Genomic DNA, 27,405 nt, shown 5'->3' with positions numbered 1-27,405 from the left:
ATAAACCATCAGTGAATTTATATTGTTGTCTTACAAGTGTATTTTATTGTTTTGGCTAAATTTAATTATTTCTTAAATTGTTCTGACTTCGTGTACTGTGCTGCTTTTCTGGTTCAATATAGATTCTATATACAGTATCTGGAGAGTGTATACATTCTTTGATTATTCATTCACTGGTTAAATAGAATGATTCTTGTTAATAATCTTTTTGATAATTACATGGTGTTTGGTTTAATTATTACCTGTTTATCCAAATGCAGTGTCTGGAGCACAAAAAGGTATGCAGGAATAAGGTTGAGAAAAACACAAGGCCCTAATCATGGTCCCCATTAACTTAAGTTTACTTACAGTACTTGTTTTAGTTAACCTACATTTTTGTTAACAAATAATTTAAGCTTTTTATGAGAGTATTATTATTCATTATACCCCTCAGAGCCCATCATTACAAAAAGCTTGTAGCCCTGCTACAATGTAGCCCTACATGCACATTTTAGCATGCCTTTCATAAAAACAACAATCAAAAGTGATTTTTTGGGAGAAGGAAGACCAATCAGTGATCTTTGCATTAAGCACATACTGTAAGTTCAGTACACATATTCTTTATCTTAGCATTAATTAAACACCAGAACGGAGGAGTGTGCGGGAGTTTGGAGTGAATCACATAGGACAATCATACATCACCACTCCTATGAAAACTTGCACACATATGTGCACACACACACACACACACACACACACACACACACACATGCACATAGAGGGGACCACTATTCTGGTTAATGAACAGTAATAATACTGTACAATCAATGAGGTTAATATTTTCAGTATCTTCGACTAAAATATAGAAAAAAAGTGAATCCTACATTTTCTGCTTGTCTTTCTCTCTTTTTGAATTTTTCTGGAATTTATGTTTCTGTGTGTTTTTCTAGCTGAAAAGGCCAACGATGATTTCTACAGCAAGCGCCGCCATCTGGCAGAACTGGCAGCGAAAGGCAGCCTCCCTCTGCACCCCATGCGTCACGACCGCGAACCCGGAGCCCCCTACAGCCCAGAGATGGCCTGCCCAAAGCAGAATGGGCAGAAGGCCAAAAGCAGCAAGGTCCATGGCCCCCACCCCCTGGCCTACAGCTCCAATACCATCGCCAACACTGGGCTGGTAAAAGGCTGGAATGGGACAGAGACGGTGGGCCGCCGTAAGAGCTACGGCCCAAAGAAGCACTGCACCGTGGAACAGGTCAATGAGCTTCACTCCTCCCGCAGCCAGCACTACCTGCCCCCACAGCCCTACTTTGTTACCAACAGCAAGACAGAGGTGACTGTGTGAAAGGGCCTAACACCCCCAAGTCTAACAGTGTGAGAGAGAGCGCGAGAGAGAGAGAGAGACCGAAAGAATGAAGAATTCTAGGGCAGGTGTCCCTCAGGGGCCTGTCACAGGGCATGGGTGTGAATTACAGCCCTTGAGGAGAGGCCCCAGTGCAGATGTGTGTGTGGCATTTTGTCTGTAACTGCATTTGACAGGCATACATGGGACTTCTGTCAGGCAGGGAGCAAAACCATGACAAAATCATTGTTGAACTATTGATAATATTTATAATAATAAACCATAGGATTATTGCAAGAATAATTATACTACACAAGAGTGACTTCCATGAAAAGATGAACCAAAACATGTGAGCAATAGATCAGTGGTGACAGTGGTGTTGGGTGGAAATAAATATACTAGGAATGCAAGGGTAAACCCAGTTAGCAAAATGGAAAGCACTGAAAGAATATTCCTGCAAATTTCAACTGTAATAAAACTTATTTTGTATTTGAATCCACAATTTTGGGTGAGTCATATCCATCCAATTACAGTAAGGAGGCCCAGAGGAAATGGAGGTCAATATGGAGACGCTGTCCTCACTATAAATGGAACATTTCCACTGACTTATAGGTTCTAACAGTGAGGTTTTCATGGCCTTCTGTGTCTTGTGAAAGATTGTAGCTGGCTGAATCTAAGCACAGAGAACAATGGTCATGGTATGTGGTCTTCACAGAGGCAGTGGGTGATGGTGAGAAAGGGCAGATTGAGGACTACATGGATTTATCCTATATGCCTGATGGTGACAACACAAAGAACCAAGAGAGGCGCCCATCCCACTCTGCTGATACCCCCTTGGGCTCCATCCTCAAAACATTTGGGCTGTGCCTTTCTTGTGCTCTTAGGAACTGCTACAGGTAGCCTTGTGCCTGAGAGTCAAAAGATGAACTCTGCCAATGTTGAGTGTTGGGCAAAAATGGATAGAGAAAATAATACTGAAGGACGAATTCTAGAAAACACGTCCTCAGAGATCGCTGGGATCTGGGAACTTGATTGGTCAGGTGGTAATGCTATTTTCTCTTTCTTTCTGAGTTCCTTTCAGTTTTGCTGTCCATTTGCAATAATTTTGGTTCTGTGTTAATTCATTGTAAAACCACAGTGAGAGATAACACTGCTTTGATGGGGTTTCTCAGTTCCAAATGTTATACTGAAAACCAGTGCTGATATGAAGGTCATCTAATCACTTCCTGCAGTCCACAGGGTTACCAATGTAAAACCAAGAGGGATGTCTTTAGGTTATGCTTTTCAATGAAAAATGATGGCTGAAAACTAATGAATCTTATTAAGGGAAGTGATAACCAGGCAACAGCACTGATACATTTTCACAGTGTTAAATAATCAATCATATCTGTACCATACCGAGACTGCCAAGCAGATCGCACCCATAGACATTTTTTCAAGGGGGAAAAGATTCTTCGTCTTTGATCACAGAAGACAACACATTCTTGAAGGGAATTGATGTGTCATTAAAATCAGTGCCACTGAATGCATGCAGTCTATATAGTATGTTGTGTCAAGCTGTAGCTTATCTAAAAGCTTATTTTCCTTTTCCCCACTGCAAGCGTCCTTTCATGGCAATTCTCAAAAAGAGAGCAGAGATGCCTTTGTACTTAAAGGACATAAGGTATGGTAAAATAGTGCAACCAGGACATTGTATTCTAATGAGCCCCAACTTCCCTTTTGACTACTTATTTAACTGAATGATTCATTTGTTTTTGTGAAAATGTGCTCATCGTTATGAGGGTGAAAGTCATTGGCATTAAAAATGTGCCCAGTTGTGAAGTATTCAAACATTATCAGAAGCATTCAAAATGCTTGGGTTTTTGTTTTCAAAAAGGAATTCTAAAATGATGCAAAGGGAAGGTTGCTCTATCAAATGAAAATATAATCAAAGTTATTTTGTTTTAACAAATTTCCTGAAGTAAAGAAGTCTGGCCAATAAATACACTGTGAATAATACAGGTTTCACATAATCATGGTACAAGTCAACATTTGGATCCAAATAATAATCTTTTTCTTAATAATAATCAAAATCTTATCTTTATCTTTAGCTTAGTGTAATTTGCCATGTGGTTATCCATCAGCAATCCAACAAAAAAAAACAAGAAAGGTCAGGGCTGTAAATGAACTCTTGTCAGGGGTCTGAAGATATGTAGAAAAAATTACATTTGCGTTCACAAAGAAAAAAGGGCTCAGTTCTCAATTTCTCATGTACACCTCAGCCAAGTGATAAATGGCCAGCCCCATGGTACACTGGTACATCTTACATCCATATCTAGAGCCTGAGTGGCTTCTCTCTCCATGCAATGCAGCTGTCTCAGCTAAACTGGCAGAACAGTGAGGCTCTAATGGCTGCAAAAACAGCATCCTGATTGATTTATTCCACGCTGTGCTCATTATATTTGCCTCTGCCTTTTGCTGGGTCGAACATGTCATCACTCAACACAGGTGGCCCCAAAACTCAATTTTAAATGATTAACTGAAACCATACTGCAAATCTTTTCAGAAAGCTGAAGACAAGAGAGACTTGTAATTAAAGTGATAAATTAACGGACAATATCATCACTGTGTTAATGAGACGTCTAGCCTTGTCTGGTATCACATAGGTGGTGAGTGTTTTGAAATGAGAAAACAATTTTCAAAATGATTGTTCCTTTGACATGTCTCCCAATCCTTCCACAGCAAGACTATATATACATGTACAGTGAGCTCCATAATGTTTGGGACAGAGACGTATTTGTTTCTTCATTTGGCTCTGTACTCCACAATTTTAAATGTGTAATCAACCACTTCACATGCGGTTAAAGTGCAGATTCTTTTTTAACATGTATTTTGATACATTTAGGTTTCACCATGTAGAAATACAGCCTTTTTTATACATAGTCCACCGATTTAGGGGCACCATAATGTTTAGGACAAATAGCTTCACAGGTGTTTCTGATTAGTCAGGTGTGTTCAGTTGCTTCCTTAGTGCAGGTATAAGAGTATCTGAGTAGTATCTGGTCTTCATTCTAATCTTTTGATTATGTTTGGTTCATTGATTCATTAAGTAACTAAGGGGAAAATTACTTTTTCACATGGGTTTGAAAACTTTTTTCATTAAATAAATGAAATAATAATTTCATGAATGCATTTTGTGTTTCCTCAGGTTCCCTTTGTCTAATATTACATTTTGGCTGAAGCCACTCAGTGTGACAAATATGCAAAAATAGAGTAAATCAGGAAGGGGGAAAATACTTTTTCCCAGCACTGTATATACTGGCACACTTGTCTTCATTGATGATGTAATTGCTGATAGCAGCAGCAGAATGCATTAAGAAGTGCACAGAAGCATCGTATCTGCTCAAGTTCAACAAAATGCCTCCAGTGTCATTGGGTGGCAATTCATCCTACAGCAAGACAATGATCCCAAGCATACTGATAAAGCAACAGTGGAGTTTTCCAAAGCCAAAAACTGTTAAATTATTGACTGACTAAGTCATTCACTTGAACTGAATCCAATTTAACATGTGTGACATGTGCTAAAGAGAACACATACCAACTAGCACCTAAAACAAGCAACCTGGTAATGTCTATGCATCACCGACTTCAAGAAGTCATTGCATGCAAAGGATATGCGGCAAAGTACTAAACATGCCTAATTTCATTTACCATCTGTAAGAAGTGCTGTAATTGCTACATGGTGAAACCAAAATATATATAAAAAATATCAATTAATAAAAGCTGACAATTTGAACTTGAATATTAATTATTTAATTACAATTCTAAAATTGTGGAGTACAGATCCAAATCAAGACACATTATGGAGCATTGTGTGTGTGTGTCTGTGTATTGCATTTATTTATTTTTTAATCACTCAAAAGGACATCAAATGTGGATTTGGATGGCTATATATCAGCCAGGTCTATGTCAACACCCCTGATTGGTTTTTTGTTGTTGTCATAGAACACGTGTGTCCATTTACAGTCCTACATGAACAAAGAGGACATGGAAATTTAAAATCAGTAGTTATTTTACAGGGTTCCCACATAGTCTCCTAGACTTCTGCTGCCAAATATATTCACCAATGACAGTGTGATATAAATTCAACATTTTATATAGTAACAGTTTACAGCTGTTACAATAAATAAAGCATCTCTTGTGCTATGGATATTTTTTGTCTTATTTTTTGTAACTTAAAAAAGAATTTATATAAGCTTTTATATTTACCTTATTTTAAAATAATGCACAGGACTGTATACATTTTTTACGAGGCCACTTCATAACAAAAGTGTACCTTGAAAAGGTAATATTAAATAACAAAAAGCAATGAAATGTTTAATTGGCTGTGGCCATAGTAGTGTGGCTATAACTGAAATAATCATAGATTGAAACATAGTTTACATAATATTATGAAATTATTTCTGAATTTATTATTTAGAGTATTCATGACATTTTCAACAAGAATTTAATTAATGTCACTAAGAGAAGATGGGCACAGAACTTGAACAGTCTCTAATGTCCAACTCATTACTGTCACACTAAAAAGTGTATGTATATTCTCTTAATGCTATTAAAGAATGCATGGAATGCAGGTGCATTTTGTGCAACAGTGAGAGGCCTCTCTTACATAGTGAGGCTCATCTTTTGCCAGCTTTCCTGGAACAGCTGTATAGTTGTATTATTTCACAGGGGATGTTTTACTTGATGGGTTTAGTTAACGGCCAATTCTGCTCTGTTCTCTTCTTGGGGTTTTAAATGTCCGCTCTGACAGAAGTGCTCTATAATTCTGACTCTACATGGTTGTGTGTGGCGGCATGGTGGTGCAGTGGGTAGCACAGCATGAAGGCCCTGGGTTTGAATCCGGAGTTTGCATGTTCTCCCCATGTCCGCGTGGGTTTCCTCTGGGTAGTCAGATTTCCTCCCTCAGTCCAAAGACATGCAGGTAGGCTAATTGGAGACTCTAACTTGCCCAAAGGTATGAGTGTGTAAGTGAATGGTGAGTGTGTGCCCTGCAATAGATTGCCGGCCTGTCCAGGGTGTATTCCTGCCTCTCGCCCAATGCACGCTGGGATAGGCACCAGCACCCCCGCAACCCTGCCCAGGATAAAATAATGGATGGATGGATGGTAGTGTTTTATTTTATTTTCAAGAAAGGCTCTTTTTTCTGGGCGTTGGGGGGCCCATCTGGTATCTGAAGAGAGAGCATGGTGAAACTACCTGATGTTGCTCCTGAACAGTAATGTCAGTGATTACTACTACAAAGAACACAAATAAATTGAAGTTTAATTAACTGTTATAATTATTTTCAATTGATTTGAGTAGGAACCCTGAACTGACTGACCGAACAAACCAAAAAAACAAGTTCATGGTATAAATAGGTTTTGAAGGTAAACGAGCTGATGCCTTCCTGATGGCCTAGCGTGAGATATAGAACATGAGAGTCCTGGAAAGCATCCCATCATTGTATCACTGCCGCATTTTACATTAAGCCGAGGACTCATTTACTATGCATGTGAAATGTAGAAGTCCTCGGGAGAGCCGGCTGGAAGCGTTGCTGAATAAAACAGAGGAGAGTCTAAGGCCCTTTGATTGATTAATTTTCATTCTTTGAGCACAAGTATAAATCAGCTAATAAAACGTCCAGCCAAATTTTATTAACCATTAAAACAAGTGGCTGAACGTAGCGAGCAGCTAGCTGGCCTGTTTCAGAAGCGGTTGTCTTCCTTTACTGAACACCCATTGAGAAATCAAACGTTCCTCATCCTCACTCCTGTTCAGCAGACTGGGGAAATCAATCAGAAGCCTGGGGAGTGGATTCAATCAAAACAAAAGTGGAAAGCTTGAGAAACTGACATCAAGAAGAGAAGTTATTTTAGTTTAAGGAGAACAAGCCGAATCCTAAAAAGAAAATATTGAGCCCCACCCTTAATCTGCTTGTCCCAAATGTGCACTTACTGGCCATTTGCCAGAAAAGGATGGGAAAAAGGAAAAGATAGCTTTTACTCAATCCTGTACTCTCAGACGTTCTTAGAAAATGAGCTGAACCTTTAATTGGAAACTGCTTCACCACTTTCTCATGCCTAGAAATCATAGATGTGTCTCTGGGTGGCAGTCTGCATTTTGGGGAGAGGAGCCTGATGTTGCCAGTAAAGGTTTGTAGGCTAAGATGAAATAGCACAGGGACATTTTCAGCCTGTGTTCTATGTTGGATGCGTATTGCAGATGCACACTCACTTAAACAGACATATCTGCATGTACACACACACACACACCCACACACCCACATGCACACACACACACACACACACATACATACATACATACACACACGCACGCACACACACAGACACACACACGCACACACACTCACACACAGTAGTGTGATTTTTAAAAAGGGCTTTACCCTGTCTCCACCTCCAATCCTACTAAAAAGCAAAGAGTGTTTTTAACCTCCACAATGTCCAGAAAAAAGAAAAACCTTTTGATTATTGTAGCTTTGGCATGGCAGTCACTGGGATTCAAATTATGTGTTGCTCTTCAGCCTCAGAATCCTTAATTTGCAGTAATGTTCTTTTCCTTCATCAATAGCATAAGCATGGTTCAAAATATCCTGTGTCCATTCCCAATTTTGCTTACATATCTTTACACCAGAGAATCAAGGTCAATGTGGTACCCTATGACAAGACATAGCATTACAATGTATATTTCTCAAATGTCTTGGGTTGAGCTTTGTCAACTGTTTCATTTAAGGGGACTAGAATAATGACATTATATTCTGATTATTTAAGAGCCTGATGATCTGATCAAAGCATCTCCTCATTTCCTGTGAGGAAACATACACACTGCAGCACTTGCTTATGACAACAAAGCTATTCAGAAGGAAGTGGGGGAAAGCATAATTTCTAAGTGCAATGGCTCTACCTTTTATATTCATCATAGTGAAATTACATACAGTACATGTTGTTTTTGTAAGTGAGCTACAAATGCCGGATAAAACCTACAAAACTAAATTCAAGATTAATTTATTGAAAATCACTGCTGAAATAACTGTAAAGATTAAATTTGTTCAATCCTCAGATATCAGAAAGAAAACTATTGTGTGTATGTAACCCCTACAAGAAAAAAAAAAAAACATACAGCTACCTAATAACGCATTTCAGGGGAGAGAATACAGCATTGCCATTTTTATAGTTAAAACTCTTTGACACCTTTGCATTATCTTGGGATTATTCAAACTACATACTGCACAGTTGAGTATTTCAAGACTAAAATAATGCTAATAAATCAACAAAAAAGACTGTCGAAAAAGGTTGCAATGGACTCAGTATTCAGAATGTTATTTCAAGGGCTTTTCAATTACTTTTATACTTTTTTAAAGTAGTCACTAAACTATCAGATGGAAGAGAGATAGTATCTCAAATCAAATTGGGATGAAGGAGCGAGTAACTCTATGACTCACACTGGTGATCATTTTGTTATCCTCATGATTTCCTTACTTAGTTGAAACCAGTAAATAAATAGATTTTGCTGAATGGGTATATGACAAACTTGTTTTGATGGTCCAATTTTATTTTATTTATAACCTAAAAAAAAGAACCACTCACAATCTCAAAATAGAAAGTATTATAAACCAGCTAAAGAAAAATTCAACAAGATAAGTTATTGAATCAAGTAACAAGTACACTTTCAATAAAGAATCATCCGTAAGAGGGCATTTATTATCAATATAATATAAGAATAATTGGCACGCATAGTTCCAAATTCCATTAAGAAAGTTTTATTATCTCTCAAACTATAGATACTATTTTAGCATTGTTTTATTTTTAGGAGTTGTGTCTGTTTGGACCACCTTGTATTAACTTTTGTCAAATTTAATACCCAGAACCAGTATCGGAATAGTAGGCAGTTATTTTAGATTCCTTTAGACAACAGGTTTAACCTTTCCAAAATCATATTTCTACAAATATTCTGCTAAACACTTGCTCTTGGAGCAGTAATTATGCACATGCATATGCATATATATAAGGAACATACATTTTGTAAATTTCACTTGTTTTCATGAAGAATGGTTATTGCATTTTAGTTTAAAAAATAGCTAATTCTTCCACCCCATACATGACTTTCTGAGAGCAAACGTTTCTTGCTTAAAATGTAGTCAAGTTGAGGATATACCAGTTGACATTTAAGGAATATCAACATCAATAACTTTGAAATCCCAAATAAAACAGCATACTATGCATACTGTAGCTACATGTAAACTGCAAAGTCAAATATATATTCCTCTCAGATTTTTCAAGTTATTGTTCACGCATCTAATCACACATTACAACCTGAGTTTTACAAAGCCCAGGGAGACACTCTAAGCTCTTTTGTTTGTTTCTATTACTTAGAGGCTAGATTAGAAGACTCATGCAGTAACACAAAATATACATATATTATATTCATGTGGTAAATATATATATATATAAATATATGTATTGTTATTGTCAGAATGACTTTGCACTGCATTTGGAGTTAATAAAGATCTTATTGTAGTCCCCCTCCCCCATCCATGTTTGCACAGTTAATGAAGTACACAGTGTTACCCCACTGTTGCCAGTCCTACCCAAAACTCACCCTCAATTTGTGGGATTCATAAATAGAATATTTGTATGTTTGGATGATATTTTTACATATAAATAGAAAAGGTGAACCAGTGTTTGTCAAATCATATCATTAAAAGTACTAATAGTGTGGATAAATTTCTTTCTCTTTTATTTTGTTTCTGTTGGCTGTTTGGGGTTCCTTCCCTAAGGATGTTGATTTGTAATCTATATATTCACTGTACTATATTAATTTCTTACGTGGCAATAAAAATGAATACACACTTTCTTTAAGCAAACACTGTTGCCTGTATTGCTTTTAGTTGTTTTCCTCCTGTCTGTTTTCTATAATGCTGGCCTACAAATAGCTCTTTTTTTCCAACAGCCCTGTGCCAGTGACTAAATGTGCCCCTGGAATTCAACTCACAGTGATGCATCAACCTTAGTCAAACCTGCTTTTTTGTCTTCACTGTTGTTTTACCTTGCAAGGAAATGACAATTCCCAATCCCATTAGTGGTCAGATTCTAATTCTCAATAATAGGGACAGCACTCAAAATACTTTTAAAAAAACGAGAGAGTAGTAACAAGTAGACATCCAAACATAGTATCCATGTTTTGAATCTGTGACTCAGGCACAAACTCTGGGAACACAGAAGAATTTAATTTGACTGTTAAGAAAGAAAAGCTGGATGTACCCTATCAACTCTGAGTAATTAAAAAAGGACCTGATGTTCTTCAGTTCATTTCCTGTAAGACTGGACAGGGAGATTAGCCTATTGACAAGCTGTCTGGAGGCCAGGTGCACATAGATTCCGCTTACTGTTGAACACAGTCACTTAAAGTGGAGCCATCACTCCCAGGAGAGGACATCAATACAAGCTAATCTTCCCATGAATGCCCACGCACCAGAGAAATGAGAGGAAACTGAATCAAGTCTAGATCCCAGGCTATGCACTAAGCAGTTGTTAGTCTATTCCCTCCAGACACATGAGCAGCAGTTGCACAAGCTCCCAGCATGCCCTTTTGGTTCACATGCAGGAGCTTGGTAGTTATTCACTGAGTGACATGACAGTAGAGATAGCTGCTGAGGAGGCATGGTGTAGACTTCATTAGCAAACGGTGAAGATGTCAAGTGTACTTAAGTTTAATGCCCTTCCCTCCTGCTAAGCCGGAGGCAAGAGACAAAACTCAGATCTCAGAGGAACATTGCTGTCCCCCTTCCTCGGCTCTCCTGTGGAGCTTAAAAACTGCTGCAGTCATTGAGGGACAAGTGTCCTGAAACACAGGGTCAGCCATTGCAAACAAGGGTCTCATGAAGTGCATGCATGCTCACACACACACGCACGCACGCCTGAACGCACACACACATATGCACACATGCACACAGACACACAAGCATGCACACACACACATGCACACGCACACACACACATACACACATACATAGCTCATAAAAAGGAGGGACATTAACTAGTAGCATTAACTTCCTTGTTAATGGAAGTCTTATGGTCCTTATTTTATTGACAAATTTTACAAATTTTACACATTCTTTTTTAAAGTTTTTATTTTCTCCTGCCTTTCCCTGCCTTTCATTTAAATGAATTGTTTTAGTCTTGACAAAAACATGTTTACAATAAAATGAGCTGTCATTCACATAAATAAAGAATACACTCTGTAACATCTGTTTAAAAAAGTGCATTTCCTTGACTGTCTGTGAACCACATCAATGGTATCAAAACGATGGGGACATTACAACTAAACTTCGTCATCAATATGTTCCACAGAAATGAAATACATCAGAGCCCAAAGAAGTGCTATTCGTGTTTTCTTCATCTAACAATCTCACGTCTCATTTGATTTCTGAAAATGTTTGGTTGTTTCATTGACTCCTCAAACTCATAAGTATGTTTAAAAATAGCAGCCTCCATGAAGCTATTTTTATCTGCTTTCTGTTTCTATATATGTAATACTTGGTAGATATTTCAGTTGTTGGATTCTATGTGTTCACATGAGGTAAGATGGGACAAAAGTTAAATACTAGAGCAATAATCTGTGGTCATTGTGGTTACATCTGTGGGAAAAATGCCAAAATCTCAGTGCATGCAGTATGCTATTGATACAGGATAGCTATGTAATTTGGTCAAAATCATTATTATTATTATTAGTATTATTATTATAATTATTATTATTACATTGTATTTAGCGCCATATTACACAGGAGTAGATGAGCTTTTCCTCGTTGTTTCTCATAATTAGACCAGTGAGCGAGACAAAACATGAGAGCATCAATAACAGGATGCTGTCTGTAGGTGGTCAGTCTAACATATTTAGGGAGACTGAGACAAGACCCCAGGGCTTAGAAGAAAGTCAAGCGTTGCCACGGTGACAAAACCCATGGCGACTGCTTAGAAAATCTCTTGATGTTTCCACGGCAACGACTGTAGATGGGTGAAAAGGGGGTGGCTGAGGGGTGAGATGGGTTCTACCAAACGTATATGGCTGGATTGTCTATCCACCTGGATACTGTGAAAGAGTCATAGTCACACAACAGTTCAACTGTACGCAGGACTGCCCCTCCCAATGCACAGTATATGCACTGCACATAGAGCACCACAGCTTGGTGGGGGCACCAATCAGCTCAGCTGACTCAGCTGCTGAGCTGCAAAAAAAGTCTTATATCAGTTAATTTGTCATATGAAACATAATTAAGAAACAATGCATTTCAATCAATATTTTCTTACAATAATAGAAGTGCAAAATGCCCCCAGCCCTATTTCTCAAGTGTATTTTCATCTGCTAAAACAACTGTCAATCGCAAGTGATAAAGCTGTGCTTAAAAATGTTGTGCCGTACCACTTGCGCATGCGTCCTACTAAACGAAGCACCACCTGCGCATGCGTCCCACCGAACCTCCCTCAATGTTTGTCCGTGAGTAAGTGAGTGAGTGAGTGAGTGAGTGACCACGCATAGCCACGCATAGCCCACGGCGGCAGTTCCTGCACGCTGGGGGAAAAAAAGGAAAAAGCCCTGGAAAAGGACCAGAAGACCCGGAACTCCTGCTGTACAATGCAACCCAATGAATATTGCAGAGGTTAAGATATTTTAATACCACATAATTGCTATTATCTAAAGCATAGTCACTAGAGGTTTGCTGGTGTTTTTGAAGTTATTGTGAGGATAAAACCATTTTAATCCATGGATCAGAGTTGGAACTATGGAAACTGCTGATGATGCAGGAGAAAAGGTGAATGAATAAATGCATGGAGGTTGGTCATGACCGAAGGTAGAGCTGAGTAACTTTCAGGCCGATTGACCAAGAGGGGGCGTGGCCTATCACAAAAAGGCGCATAACTCCGGAATGGATTCACAGATTTGCACAAGATTTTGTGGAAAGGTTGGTCATGAGCCAAAGAAGAGGTCACGTGTTTGTGTGAGGGTGTGTCCGTGGATGCATGCACACATGGATGCATGCTCGTGTGCGGTCGCAGCTATTGCGGATTCGCGCTTGTTTTAATTCATGTAGCCTATTACCTATTAAATACTGTTATGAAGAGTTTAAGTATAATGAAAATAAAAAACAGTGTTTCTTATAAAGGCTTTAATAACATATGTATTGCCTGCCATAATGGCTATATGAGAGATATTTACTGCCATTGCAACAGGAGTCAAGGGGACTAACTTCTCTCATATTTCTTTGAATTGTTTCATGACATCAAGTGACATCACATTTAGCCTAGCATCTGGCATAAGCATGCTTTATGTCACTCTTTGTAGTGTTTAGCCATTGGATAAGTGACATAGCTGGTTATGTCACATTTGGCATAATATGTTGTATAAGAAGGCATTATGCCACCCTTTATGAAGCATGATATTTGGTTATGTATGATTTAGAGTATAAAGCCATTATGTCATGTTTACGAAGGTATTATATATGTTCTAAAAAGCCTTTGTGAGATATATTTTGTTTGATACAAGTGTGATGGAAAATACACTGCATGTGCAGGCTGAACCCTCTCTCTCCTCTTCTTTTTATCTGGGCTATTGAAAAAATATAAGGCATAGATAATATGGGAATAAAGGTCGGGAAGAAAATGCATAAACTGAATTTATATTCATGGAAAAAATAATATATCTTACTAATGATGTCCTTCTATACATAACACACTGAGAAATGTATCCATCATCAATTGTCAACCAAAAACGAGAACTCCAAAGTTACAATTTACATTAATTTAGACAATGAAATTTAAAAAAATAGGATGTCATGTAAAGATATAGTAAGAAATTTTCCACCACTTTTAAATGAAATTTAAACCAAACCTGAAATTGGAATAATATTCTAGTCTATATTACATGAAAGTATTGTAAAATACAGTATAGTGTATTTTCATCAATTAACTCTGCAAAACAATACTCTATAATAGCAGCTTTTTTCAGAGCAAACAATTCTCATATGGCTGATTGTTTCACTCAATACTACATAAAAACTCAAGGGCCCTCAAATCACAGACTATACTCCAAACTGTGGCTCCATTCATTCCATCTGCTCCAGCATTGAAAGAAAGCAAAAAGTCATCAAAGGACAGAAAGCTTGATGTAACATATCTTGTTGGTTGTCTGTTATTGGGATGACGTATTTTGTTCAGTTTTTAGCAGAAATTAAGTACCGGATGAGAAAAGTTTAGGCTTTTAATGACAGGGCAATCAACTTTTTTCATTCCTGTTTCCACATCCTTTTGTTAATGAATTAGAATCTGTTTTTGGACTGGATTCGTGCCTCTGGGTTATACTGACACGGCTCGTATTAACAACCTGCAGATGTAGCCTGCCCTTGGCTGTTTCAGCTTTTCAGTGACATGTTTTTCAAAATTAGCCTGTATATTTCTCAGTTGCTACACAGCTATCTCAAAGAGATAATTGCACATCTTCCTTTGGCTATTTCTGTTGCTGCTCACTCATTTCTCAATATATTTTTTTAATCTAGTGGCATTGTACATTTCTTATCTTTAGACATCTACAGTACTGTTCACTCCTTACCAAAGGCTCAATTTTCAAGGCCATTTGGTTAAACGGCTTCATTAGGCTACGGTCTAATTGAGAGATCAGTGATTCCAAATAACATCCATAGAAAAATGCAGAAAAAGCATGCATGGATGATGTCCTTCAGACAAATATTTCAGTGATGTTACCAAACAACTTTACTTTATAAAAGAGAGCCTTTGAATTCACAAGCCAACCTGGAAAATTTGCAGAATTTGTGTCACATAGTACATATCAAGCACTCTTTCTTTACAGAAGTAAAACTTTGAAATATACACAAATGTACATTTTCACCAAAGAAAAGATCAATCATCATTCCTGTCAGCTTCTGGTTCCATGTCTCAGAACACAGGAGCACCCTCTCAGTTACAAACTAGCATAGTATTTCTGTTGACAGTTTTCTGTGTTAAAATATTATGTTCCCTGTTAATTAATTAAAAAGTTTTTGTAATAAACAATGTCTATTTAGCATTTAATTTATCAGCAGCAGGTTGTTTGGCTAATAATCTATCATTTTAGTTAAAACACCAATCAAGCTATAAGAGGTCTGAGTTTTTCTCCTGTTTAATGCATTGCTGAAATAGGGCCTAGCTGAACTGTACACTGGGAGATACCTTTTCCCCAGAGACACAGTACTAATCACAGAGTTGAGTTAGAAACACAGACAAGGAATATTTTCTTGTTCAGCATCTGGAAATTAGCATGCAGAGAAATATAGAAACATTTCCATCTCATCTCCCCAATGTAAGTCCTGGGCCGGTCCATGAAAAAGCATGCATAATTTCGAAAAGAAACAGATCAAGCATTACAGTGTATTAATGAAGCAGAAGAAACTCACAAGCACAGCTGTTTAATATGGTCCAACTAATATTCTGCCCTTTATGAATGTGTCACTGGCTGTGCTGTTCCATTGGAGTCACAAATATGATTCATGTCATATTCATGCATAAGTGTGTGTAGATGTGACTGCTGCCAAACTGTCAAGTGATATGGATATTCATGCTTCACTGCAAACTACCATAAGTAACAATATACATGCACAATATATATATACCTCTGCATGGATTTATTATCAGTAAATGAATAGCATACAGAAATTTAACACACAAACAAAAGAACAAACCATAAACAAAAAGGGCACAATGTATGAAAACATAGCTGCAAAAAGGTGACACTTAAAAGTGAGAACTTAAATTTAAAAACACTAAAAGGAGACAATGCCTTCAAAAAGTTTTTTATAGTTCTGTACTAATCATTGCATTCCTACTTCCTTAGAAATTTAAAGGGGCAGTACAGCCAAAAATGAAATAAAGCTACCTATCCAGCCATCCACTCGAAGTGCCAAAAATGTACATTTGAAAAACTCCAGCAGCGACATTTCTTCCCAAATATATAATGGCCCAGTTACTCCTGAACATGCTGTTTACATGGTCTGTTGTTGTGCACGGTTTCATCGAAAACTACTTTCTACAGAAGTATGCCAACTGTTTTCTAAGTGTCTATCAGCACTCAACCAAAGCATGTCAGTATTCTGGGGCACAGTGTAAATGTTGCTGTAAAAACTCAGAGGGTTTTTATTTATTTATTTATTTATTCATTCATTTATTTATTTATTCATTTATTTATTTGTTTGTTTTTGTCAGCCCCAACAATTTTTGTGTATGGTGCATGTTATTTTAAATATTTACAGAAGTGTCTGACAACTTTCTCGCATTAGAATTGCTGACAAGGGTACATTCAATGTTTGTGGTCTGAAGTAAAAAAAAAAAATACACTTCAATGAATTTGTTCAGTGTATGTCTCCAGGGGTTTTATGTTGTGTACATTACTGGATTATTCTTTGAAAATAATGCATAACCTTATTGTCAGTAACTATTTACTGCGTTGCATACAGCACTGCACTCAAGTAAATTGTGGGAGAGCTTCCTATTTCAAAACATGACTATATACAGAAGGAAGGAAGTACCAGCACAATAAAAATATTAAAAATCTATATTTATATCAATGTTTATAATTGTAAATAAACACTACACAGTCAACCTGAGCATACGTGTAATATCTGGAAACACTGCTGCTGAACAAGTTCACTTTTGTAGTTACTTGAAATATTTTCTTGGTTTAAACCATGATGCCTGAATGCCTCATACCCACTACTTTAAAGCCAACTGGTCATCAGCTGACAGTGGCCTTCTCTGAATGTTCATCACCCTTCAGACTGTTCAGTTTTGAATCCCAAGTTACCTTTGTTTTCAGAAAGTGTACTGTTAAATCAGGGACTAATGTTGTTTAGTTCATTAAAATGTCATTTCCTGATAACATAATCAACATAATTTGAGATGGAATCAACATAATTTCAATTTGTGTATAATCACGCTCACAGTTCTCAAAGACAAAATCAAGCTTGCATGTGCTTCAATGTAATGATCACCCTACAAGACAAAATATGAAGTAAATTGCATTCATTAATTTTGTATGTATATGTGCATGTTTGTGTTTACTTATCTACAGTTTTTACATTATTGCCAGTGTTATTCTTCAGTCATTAAAATATTTGATGAAAAAAGATGAAAAACAAATGGCTCAACATTAAAGAAAAATAAATATTAAAAATGTGCAGAGAATTGAATTAGCCAGAAAGCAACATATCAAATAATACATTGGGATGCAGCAGCTGGTCCCTAATTGATGAATGAGCAATTTTTGTAGAGTAATGTTTTACTGTCAGAAGCACTGACGGGCAAAAGCCAGCACAAAATCAGTCAGTTGTTGATGTCATCTTGACAGTCATTTTAAAGAAACATCATAAAAATGACGTAGAAAAAGTGTGTAAGCAATTGGTCACACTAAGGAGTCTGCACTGGAGAACATTATGCAACAAAAAAGAAAAGACTCATCTGTATTTTACTCATTCTAGTGTACAAAATACTAATGAATCCATATCAGTGGAAAAATGTCCAAACCACAAATCTCATTGCCTCATGGTAGTATTTATATGGCCAACTTAAACTGTCAAAATAGAGATAATGAACAACCATACAGAACTGAGTAAAGTTTTGATTTCTACAAGTTTGTGTACCTACTCTAATCACACCTGCATGTGGGCTGTGTCCTTCAGACCTGAGACCAATGTTAGGTGAGTATTTATAGGTGAAATTGAAAGCAGAAATGCAAAAGGTAACTGCTCAAGATAATGTGTATGACAAACAAATTTATATGTATCGCTTCTGACGGAACGAAAATAACTGCTGGGGGCACAACTGCATTCATTCACAATGAAGAGAGCATCTCAATGGCCATAAATTAAGCAAATAAAAGGAAGGATAAATTAAGCAGTATAACAGACAACAACAGACAATTTTTTTCAGGGCCAACGGTTACCCAGGGAACTCTCTCCTCCCAAAAATGTAAAACTTCTCAATTGCACCTTTTGTTGCTGATAATGAAGTGTGAGTCACAAGCTTTAGTGTAATTTCTTTAGAGGAAGACAGAATACTCACTCTTTGAATTCACTCTCACTTCCAATTCAAAGACACTTGTGATCCTTATGAAGAAAACAGGCAGATCCTGGGGGTGAAAAACAGCACATTAAAAAGCAATCATGAGATCATTATTTTTGCTTTTTGAATGGAAAAATCTGAACTTTGATCACAGTTGACTCTGTGAAGTGAAACTATATTCAAGAACCTGATGTTGTTTTCTGAAATACCACATATCAAAATTCTCTGCACTTAAGTTTGAACTTTGTTTTCTCTTCAATTTTCATATCCAGAGATAGAAAACAGAAGCATTTACGGGTATATTTCTGCATTGTGAGCAAAACATGAAAAGTTAAATTCAGTTCTTTCTCACATTAATACTACTGCAAGAATAAGATGTCAATGCAGCCACCATACCACCAAATGTGATCCTGGTGTCGAAACATATCTGGTTTCAGCAACTTAATGTAATTGAGAGAATTTAGAGCAATGTTTGTTTACAGTTTGAGAGCTCTTCTTTTTTTACTTAAAAACTATGCTCCACATTATGCTGCACACAAGCACTGTACAATTATATTTACAGCATGAAATTAAATGAAAAATTAAGTGCAATAGTCAGAAACATTTGATCATGATAAATATTTAAATTACAGTGCTTTTCAAGTGCACTTGTCTTTTTTTGAGAAAATGTATTATTTGTCTTGTCTGGTTTGTTTTGGAAAGGTGAAAAATCTGGTCTTAAAGTAGAGCAGATACTTTAAATAAGATACTGTTATGCACAGCCCAGTAGTCCAGTCCAGTGTCGATGGAAATGATTTGCAACAATATTCAGGGTGTTCTTTCAGTGCATTACCATAACAGCAATTGTGTAATAAACAAAGAAAGAGAATTCTGCATAAATGTGTGCTGTCGTGTTTATGCGTGCCCAATTCCATAGTAAATTTCACACCTCACTTCCGCTCCGACCCGACTATACCGGTTTCATCCCGGTGCTGGGCCTCAGGCCAACAGTCACAGATGGCTGGCTGGGCAGTAAATCTGCTGCTTCTGTGTTAAATGAATTGCAAATGTGCTTGGATTCCTGTAACCATGTTTCTCGAAGCTTTGCATTAATTATATAAGCTTGTTGACAGTGTGTACTGTATTGCTTTAAAACCCTAGAAACAGTAGGAAACCCTTTCGGCTCATCATAATTTGTGATCATCTGATTAAAAGCTAGTGATTATGATGTCAATACCTGGGCTATCGACCACATCCCTAATGAATGTTAAAGAACCAGTCATTTTCTTTAATTATTCCATGACTAAATATAAAATTTGACAGTACTACTATTTAACAAAGGTTAATTCATGTAATGGGTTAGTGACACACTACTCTACTGTATATTATGTTGTTAGTTCATTTAATCATTATCATAAAATGAAGTTTTAACTAGCTATGAACAAGGTCATGGAATTTACTATTCCAGACCAGCACACATAACAAAACAAAACACTACATGAGCTTTCACTGCCTTGGTAGGTCTAGTGACCTCTTATCATCTAAATGGTCTGCCATGCACTGCAATGTTGAACAAAACTGCAGATGTGAGCATTTGATCCTTTACCGGGTGAATAGAAAAACAAGAAATATGAGATTGCTCAAGACTCCCTATATGCTGTCTTCTCAGAAACTTTGAAAATGAGATGCTTCAACTCAAGCGAGTACACTAAGTATTGAGGAGAATGAGCCTGTTGCTAAGCAAGAAATGGCCACATAAATCAGTTCAAATTCATGCCTTATCTATCAACTGAGGCAATAACTGTAGAACTTGAGTTTCATTTGAATTCTTTAGAACTGTCATTTTGTTTCCTACTTTGTTAAACTGTCATATACTTCCAACATTACTGATTGATAAAAATATTAAAGGTAACAATTCTTTATTGCAAACTTTTTTCTCTTAGCCTAGGCTACTGAAATATAGCCAACAGGACAGAAAGTGCAGATAAAGGAAATGGAAGAAGTATTGTACAGTGCAAACAAATCATTTGCCATGATTTAAGCCTCACATTTTAAGCAACAGAAAATGAATGGTCATTCCCCGCTCAGTACAAAACAGTCTTGATCACATTAGATAATACTAAAATGTGTACTGAAAATAACAATGAGATTAGGCTTGTTATTTATGTAACTTTTTTTAGAAATGATCAGAAACTGATTTCTCCATGCATATCACCACTAAAATATACTATTAAATACCAAATCAGGCTTTTTCTCACAAAGCCTAGACTTCTTGGAACCAAAAAAAAAAAAAAAAAAAAACATAATCAGGTAGTTCCAAGCTCCTCACTTAAATAAGCATTGGTCCTTTCTCTTTTCTCCTCTTTTTTCTCTCTCATGGTCACTTTCTCATTGCGTCTCTGACTGCAAACGTCATTCCTACTGCAATGTTTCTCTTGCTATCAGACTTCATGCTATAAGCCTGAATTCTCGAACTATCCACTGAATTGAAAAGGTTCCCATTCTTGTTTTTCTTTGCTTAGAATACAGAAATTGATAACTATTAATTTCTTCATAAACTTGTACATTTTCAGTGCTTAAATGTATATACAGTACACAAGGTAATGATAATTCTCAAACGACAAACGTAAACTATGCAAGTGAAAATGGTTTATGTAAAGCCACTGTATGAAACACTCCTAAATACACAATTAAAGTGACTCAACAAAAGCATTTGTAAGCTAAAAAGTTTTGAGTAACAAGGTAATTAGCTGTGATTAAAATATGATTCATTAGATAAAGAGAGACTAATCCTAATGAGTTCAACAAATTATCACATAAACTGAATGGGTTTAGCCAAAGAAGTGGTACACAAATTCAACACTGATTCAAATCAGAAGTGCTGACAGGTTCATGATTATGATTCATGATTATGTCATGGTGAAATATAACAGTTACACTTCTCAACACTCTTGTGCGGGGAAAGTTTTAAAAAGTTTTGAAGTGAATTGTATCTAATGGTGCTGGTCTCGTCGTGGTGCTATGGTTTGCACATTGCAGCCTATGATCAGAAAAAAAATCTAATACACCAGATCAGATTCAAGATTGGAGCGTCTCTGGCTGTGGAAACCAGTGCCTGAACTTAACTCTCTGAATGTAATTGTCGCCAGCTGTACAGCTTCCTGTTTCAGTTGTCCGCTGCTGTCACACCTGTCTCCATAGCGACACACACCTGGAACATGCTGCGCTTCACGCTACACCAAAACCCACAAACTGGGCCAACGCTGAGATCTTCACAGGAAAGTTGACTCAGATTGGCAATCTGATCTGACCATGAATAAATCCATTAAATGATGATCCACAGCACTGCACTCAATTATACGCTCCTCAAATCAAGCAGGCTGGCTGCAACAAAGCTAATCTCTGTAATCCCCTTCCAAAATACCGTTATCTGAAAATAAATATGCTGAGCCATATGAATAAAACAGGTATTGGAAGGTTTAAAATATACAAAGTTCACAGTTGCCTTGTACTTTTTCCAAATATGTAATTTGACTCTGAAAAAGTTTTTTTATTTTATTTTATTTTTTTTATTTTTATATATTGATCATTGATTTCAACATTAGCTATCAGTTACTACCGTATAACATAAAGAATGTAATAAAAATGCAGATTTTAATAAAGATAAATAGCTGTCTTGATAACAAAACACAGTAGCTAGCCATGGCTGTCTACTTACTTTTTGTATCTGCTTGTGGCTCATACTCATCAGTTCAGATCCATTGGTTTTACAGCTTTAGGATGAGTTGGTTATAGAATCAATTTTTACTGAGGCATCAATATAGTTCTTACATGTTGATTGGGCTGTGCCTGCTGTGAAATAATCCCTGAGAATATGTTTATGCTATTTAATTACGGTATGCATCTATCCCATACCACAATGAGTTCTCAAACTAATTCTGAAGTCATTCTGTCAGAGAGCTTTTGGCAGCCTCAAGCACTCAAGAAGTAATTATTAATGGATGCACAGGAACTCCTGGATCTCCAGAGTGGTACCGGGGGAACAGAAGTTCCCCTCAGAACTGACGTCAAACCAGCGAGTCATTCACTCATGAATTCAATACAAACTACTGCCAGATTTCTTCTAACAATTACTCAGACCAGACATTACATTGTCTGGTCAGGACCACAAATCGAACATTCCGGTCAAAAACCAGATGTCTGGCAGCCCTACATCAACATCCATGATAAAAAAATTTCCTTGAATCCAGGTGAATATCCAGGTCAATAATATTATTACTTGAGTGGGGTAAATGAGCCTGTTTTACCTGTTATTGTAATGAAACACTGGAACCAATAGAATAGCCAAAGATCATTAAGCAGCCAGTGATAAATAAGAAATTGAGAGTTGAGATGACAGCTTGCTTTTACCATATGCGTGCCATATGTGCCTTGAACTATAAAGATGTCTCGCTCTTTTCCTCCTCAGATATATGGGTATCATCTTTTTCCTCAAGAGAGCGATTCTGAGGCAGAGCAATACAGATAGCAGTTGCAAGCAAAAAGGAGCTCCTGTTCTCGCTCCGTGTCTCCCAGGAGCTCCAATAATGGCGCAGTCACCAGTGTGAGCAGTGCTCGTTTATCAGGCCCGGTGGCTACCCAGCCATGTTCAAATGGATTTAGCTAAATATTGACTGATGAATGCACAGTGCTTGTTTTATTAATAGAGGGCAGAATACATCAAGCTTATGAAGTTCAAACTCAGGTCCTTCAGAGCCAACTGAACGCTGCATTGCGGCTCTGTGTGCACATCTGCTTGTGTTTGTGCGTTTCTGCAGTTATGATATCCACCTTAGAGAGAGATGATGTCAATCAAGTCGCACTGTCTCTTGCAGTGTTCGTAGGTGTCCATTTAGATGTTAATGAGATTTACCGTATATTTTTGATTAAATGCTAACATAATTTTCAACGTGTTTTTGGAGCTGTTTGGTTTCATAATTTATTGATGCCATAACAATGTGTAATCTCACAATGTGTAATATACAGGATAGATTGCATTTACAGTCCTACCAGTACCATGGGAGACCTTGAACATTATTTAGATTTGCCTCTCCATTTTTTATTTATTTAATTATTATTTTTGAATGTTGCCAATAACTTGTGTACCCAAAGAGAACAAAAGCAAGGAACCAGGGAAAACAGCCACATATAAATTGGTGTAATTTAGAGGTGAACTAGGTTATTATCAGCAGGGTCTGGAGTGTCCTTAAAATGTTTCCAAAAGCATTGAAATTATAAATCATAACATGTTGTCACAAAAGAACAGGAAATGAGAATTATCTGACTGTTACAATGAGGTGTATAATAACAATTACTTTTAAATAATGCCCATGCTTCTAATGTATACGCAATTAAACATACAGCTGACATTATTTTATTCTTTGGTTTTCTTAATGAGGAAGAAAAGACATTTTATTGACCTGGTTTATTTAAACATTTACCAGCCTTTGTGGAATAAAAGATCTTCAAAACTAAAAATAGTAAGGATATGAAATCACATTTCATGGGTTAAAGTTAAGAGTTAGGATTAGAGTTAGGATTAGGTTTAGGTGGTGGGAGTCAGTCAGGTGGGGGGGGGGGGGGGGGTGAGTGGATTTAAATAGAAATACTGTCTGTTCTACCATACAGATGCCTGTGAAGTGTATACATGGGATTAGTAGCAAACGAGAGTGAAGTTGGTAGGCATGACCTGTCTCAGGAAGCCTTTGATGGTGGCATATGTGTTGTCATTTTGGGAGGGATTGAAGTAGGAGGTGTCTAGAAATATAGAAAATTAAGCCTGTAAGTCTGTGTCTGTGAGTCTATAGATCACACACACACACACATGCACGTGCACACACACACACACGCACGCACACACACAAACACTTACACCTGGCAAGACAATTTTATGTATATTCTCAGTAAAAAAAAGAACCCAAACCTTTCTTGTTCTCAGTTCTTGTTTTTTCACAGTTCCTACAGAATGAAAGACAATTCAAAGACAATTATCGAACCTCGATAAATCACAACACAGGGTTTCCTTCGATAGAGAAGCATCACTGCCCATGGGTGTGTGTGCGTGTGCGTGTGTGTGTGTAAGGCTGAGTCTCCTCTACTTACCACACCAGAGCAAAGCTCTGGTCCTGACGCCATTGTCCTGCTGTAAGGTACTGCTGTGCATATGCAACAGCCTCACAGTCATCCCTAAGTTCTGATTATTACGGGGAGCTCTCTCCTTCAGAAAGCAGAGTAAGAGCCCTGATTTCAAGGCTTGCTACAGCTTTAGGAATTGGAGCTAGTGAGATAATTGCTTAGTAAAGGAGCGAACAGCAGTCTGATAGACTCCACTGTTAGTCATACTGCTAGTAGCTCCACTAGGGGTTGGTTTTTCATCTTATACCCCATTCTAGGAAATCAACAAAGGCGCTTGATAAATTGGCACAAGTAAGCCCAGTGAGATACAAATCTTTGAGCAATTATAGTGTCACGATATACAAACTAAACTTTTCAACAGCACAGAAATGTTTAATTAAAACTTGATTGCAAAAAACAGTGCAGAAAGCTTAAAGAGGTGGCATAATGGAGAAGATGTTCAGGAGATGAAAGCTTTTTTTCTGGTGGCATTTAAAGAAAAACTACAAAGCATAATTGAGAACGTTGCAATTCTGATTACACTGAGGCTCATTCCCTGGTTTGAGCCTGGTTTGATCTATCTCCTTTAGGACTGCTGTTTCTATTATCAGTCCTTATAATCAACAACTGACAAATAACTTCAGGCAGGTAACTCCACAAAGTTGTCCTGCAGAACCTCACCCGACCCTTACCCTACCCTACATGAACCATGACCTCAGAATCCCTCCCTGCTTTGGCCACGAGCTTATTTGCATTCTCCAGGAGATCTCCTACCCGGGCACCAGAAAACACATCGTACGAGACTCCTTGCCATGCAAACAGACTATGCTGTCTACTCCTCTAATAATTGAGTTCCCCACTATAACCAAATCCCTTTTCCTGTAAGATGTGGCCATCTGGGTGCCTTGTGGCTCATCAGTCCTCCTACTCTCAGGGTCTAGGGCCAGGTTTAATTCCTGCAAGGGCTGGAATCAGTTGGAAACCACAACCTATGGAGGTGCCACCCTCTGGTATGCACACCCTTTTCAGCTCTTGTGCCCAAGTCACCCAACTCCCTGCCTGATCTGGAGTCTCCCCCCTTCCCAGCTGTGGCATGCTCACCAGTTCTTTGAAGGACGTACTAGTTCCTGAAGCTCTGCCAATTACAAAGATATTCACCCTAGGAGCAAAACTGTCTTATCTTGCTTACATAGCGGATTATAAAAACACAACTAACATAAAATAAAAATCTCTTTTACTTTAGATTTTACTAAATGTATTGTGTCAAAAAATTTGAATATAAAAGCTATGATTTGCATAAAATGAAAGGATTTCACTGTAACTGAAAATGTGAAGTCAGCAACACACGTGATGCAATCAGTTGAAATCGATGACCTGTTATGATTTAAATGTGTTGCTTTCTGTGAATTCTCTGTGGAATGACCTATTAATATTGGAAAAAGACTACGTAGGCACTCTGTTTTAAAATAAATAGAGGACCAGGGGCTGTAGCCATAATAATTTGCAGAAAAACATTTATAAAAATGATCAGGCTCATGATAAAATGTTCATTAAGCCATTGCTGTGAACGGTCATGGACACTGATACTGACCTCTTTCACCTCAAATTATACATTATATTATAGATCTATAGATAAATATTTACTTTACATAATGAAATGTTAATGCTGATAAAATGGAAATAATAGCATAATGAGAATACTCTCAGCCTTTCATATTTCAATCATTACCACAAATGTACATGTTCTGCCTAAGGTTAACAGATGAATATATGTGGACATGGACATACAAAAGAATAAAGATTGTGACGCAAACGGGGCGATTTGTGCGATCATTATTGCATGCAACTGAAGCATATACAATATATGATGCATATGAAATGATGTATGCATGTATGCATCACTGGAGGTTAAACATTTGCATTCCTATATAATTCTGAAGCATCTTTAAATCTCATGTCACAATCCTGTTGTACACTACATCCAACATATTAACAAGCCATTTCAGGTGTTTATCTCATTGTACAAAAAAAGGCATCGCAAAGTGCACTTCTTTGTTAATAGCTCTCCCTTGGTTGTAGCCAGATAGAGGCCTACAATTCCAGTCTCAGAGAGATAATATTCCGTTACAGATATATGAATTGTTCAAATTAATTTGTGCCATTTCCTCAGGTGCAATGGAAATAGTACCCAGATGAAAATTGCCTGCCTCACATGATCAGCCCCCATTCCCGACAATGGCACTATCTGTGCCCTTATTGTTCCTTTTGGTTACTCGGTTATTTTATCTGGTAAATGCTTTGAGCACCATGTATGTGTTTTATAAATGAAATTAATTTGCATAGCTAAATAACTTGCTGTAATGTCAAATAAACCATTTTACAAGACAAAAGATTCTAGTGGACAGTATCCGTGTATGTACTTACGTATGTATGTATGCATGTATGAACATACGTAATGTTGTAATGTTGACTTTGCACATACATTAGAATACTGCAAATACGTGTACTTGTATTATCTAGATGCTACAGTCATGTATAAATCAAAAAAGAGCAAATATTTAATTTACAAGACAATGATAAAGTATGAACCCTAACTGTAGAAACTTACATCCACTTGTAAATATAATACATAAACAAAATTGGTGAGATTGCACATATAATCTGTATTTTTTTAGCTGTCAGGTCTCTCAGTTCACCCAGCAACTGAAGGATAATGCTGCAAAAATGCAGGGAGGTTTGACTTTGATGAAAAGTATAGATTTCTTTTTGTTCTGTCAAAAATGAGTACACCAAATAACAGTGGAAAAGAGA

The 27,405-nt window shown here is 37.2% G+C and overlaps 1 protein-coding gene and 1 long non-coding RNA gene across 2 annotated transcripts in view; one reads left to right on the top strand and one right to left on the bottom strand.

The window, feature by feature from the left end:
* Positions 1-1,816, top strand: part of shisa9a (shisa family member 9a) — a 65,882-nt gene extending 64,066 nt beyond the window's left edge. Inside the window, exon 4 of the mRNA XM_035406012.1 lies at positions 930-1,816. Within this exon, the coding sequence (XP_035261903.1) occupies positions 930-1,324 (395 nt within the window). The 3' untranslated portion in view covers positions 1,325-1,816. The remainder of the gene's footprint in view (positions 1-929) is intronic.
* Positions 1-27,405, bottom strand: part of LOC118221186 — a 95,700-nt gene that overhangs the window by 30,268 nt on the left and 38,027 nt on the right. Inside the window, exon 3 of the long non-coding RNA XR_004764068.1 lies at positions 18,463-18,529. This is a non-coding gene — a long non-coding RNA (uncharacterized LOC118221186). The remainder of the gene's footprint in view (positions 1-18,462; positions 18,530-27,405) is intronic.

Source organism: Anguilla anguilla, chromosome 2 (assembly GCF_013347855.1).
Source record: "Anguilla anguilla isolate fAngAng1 chromosome 2, fAngAng1.pri, whole genome shotgun sequence".
Lineage (NCBI taxonomy): Eukaryota > Metazoa > Chordata > Actinopteri > Anguilliformes > Anguillidae > Anguilla > Anguilla anguilla.
Note: the sequence above shows the minus strand (reverse complement) of the source record. Positions and strands in the feature narration are given on the sequence as shown.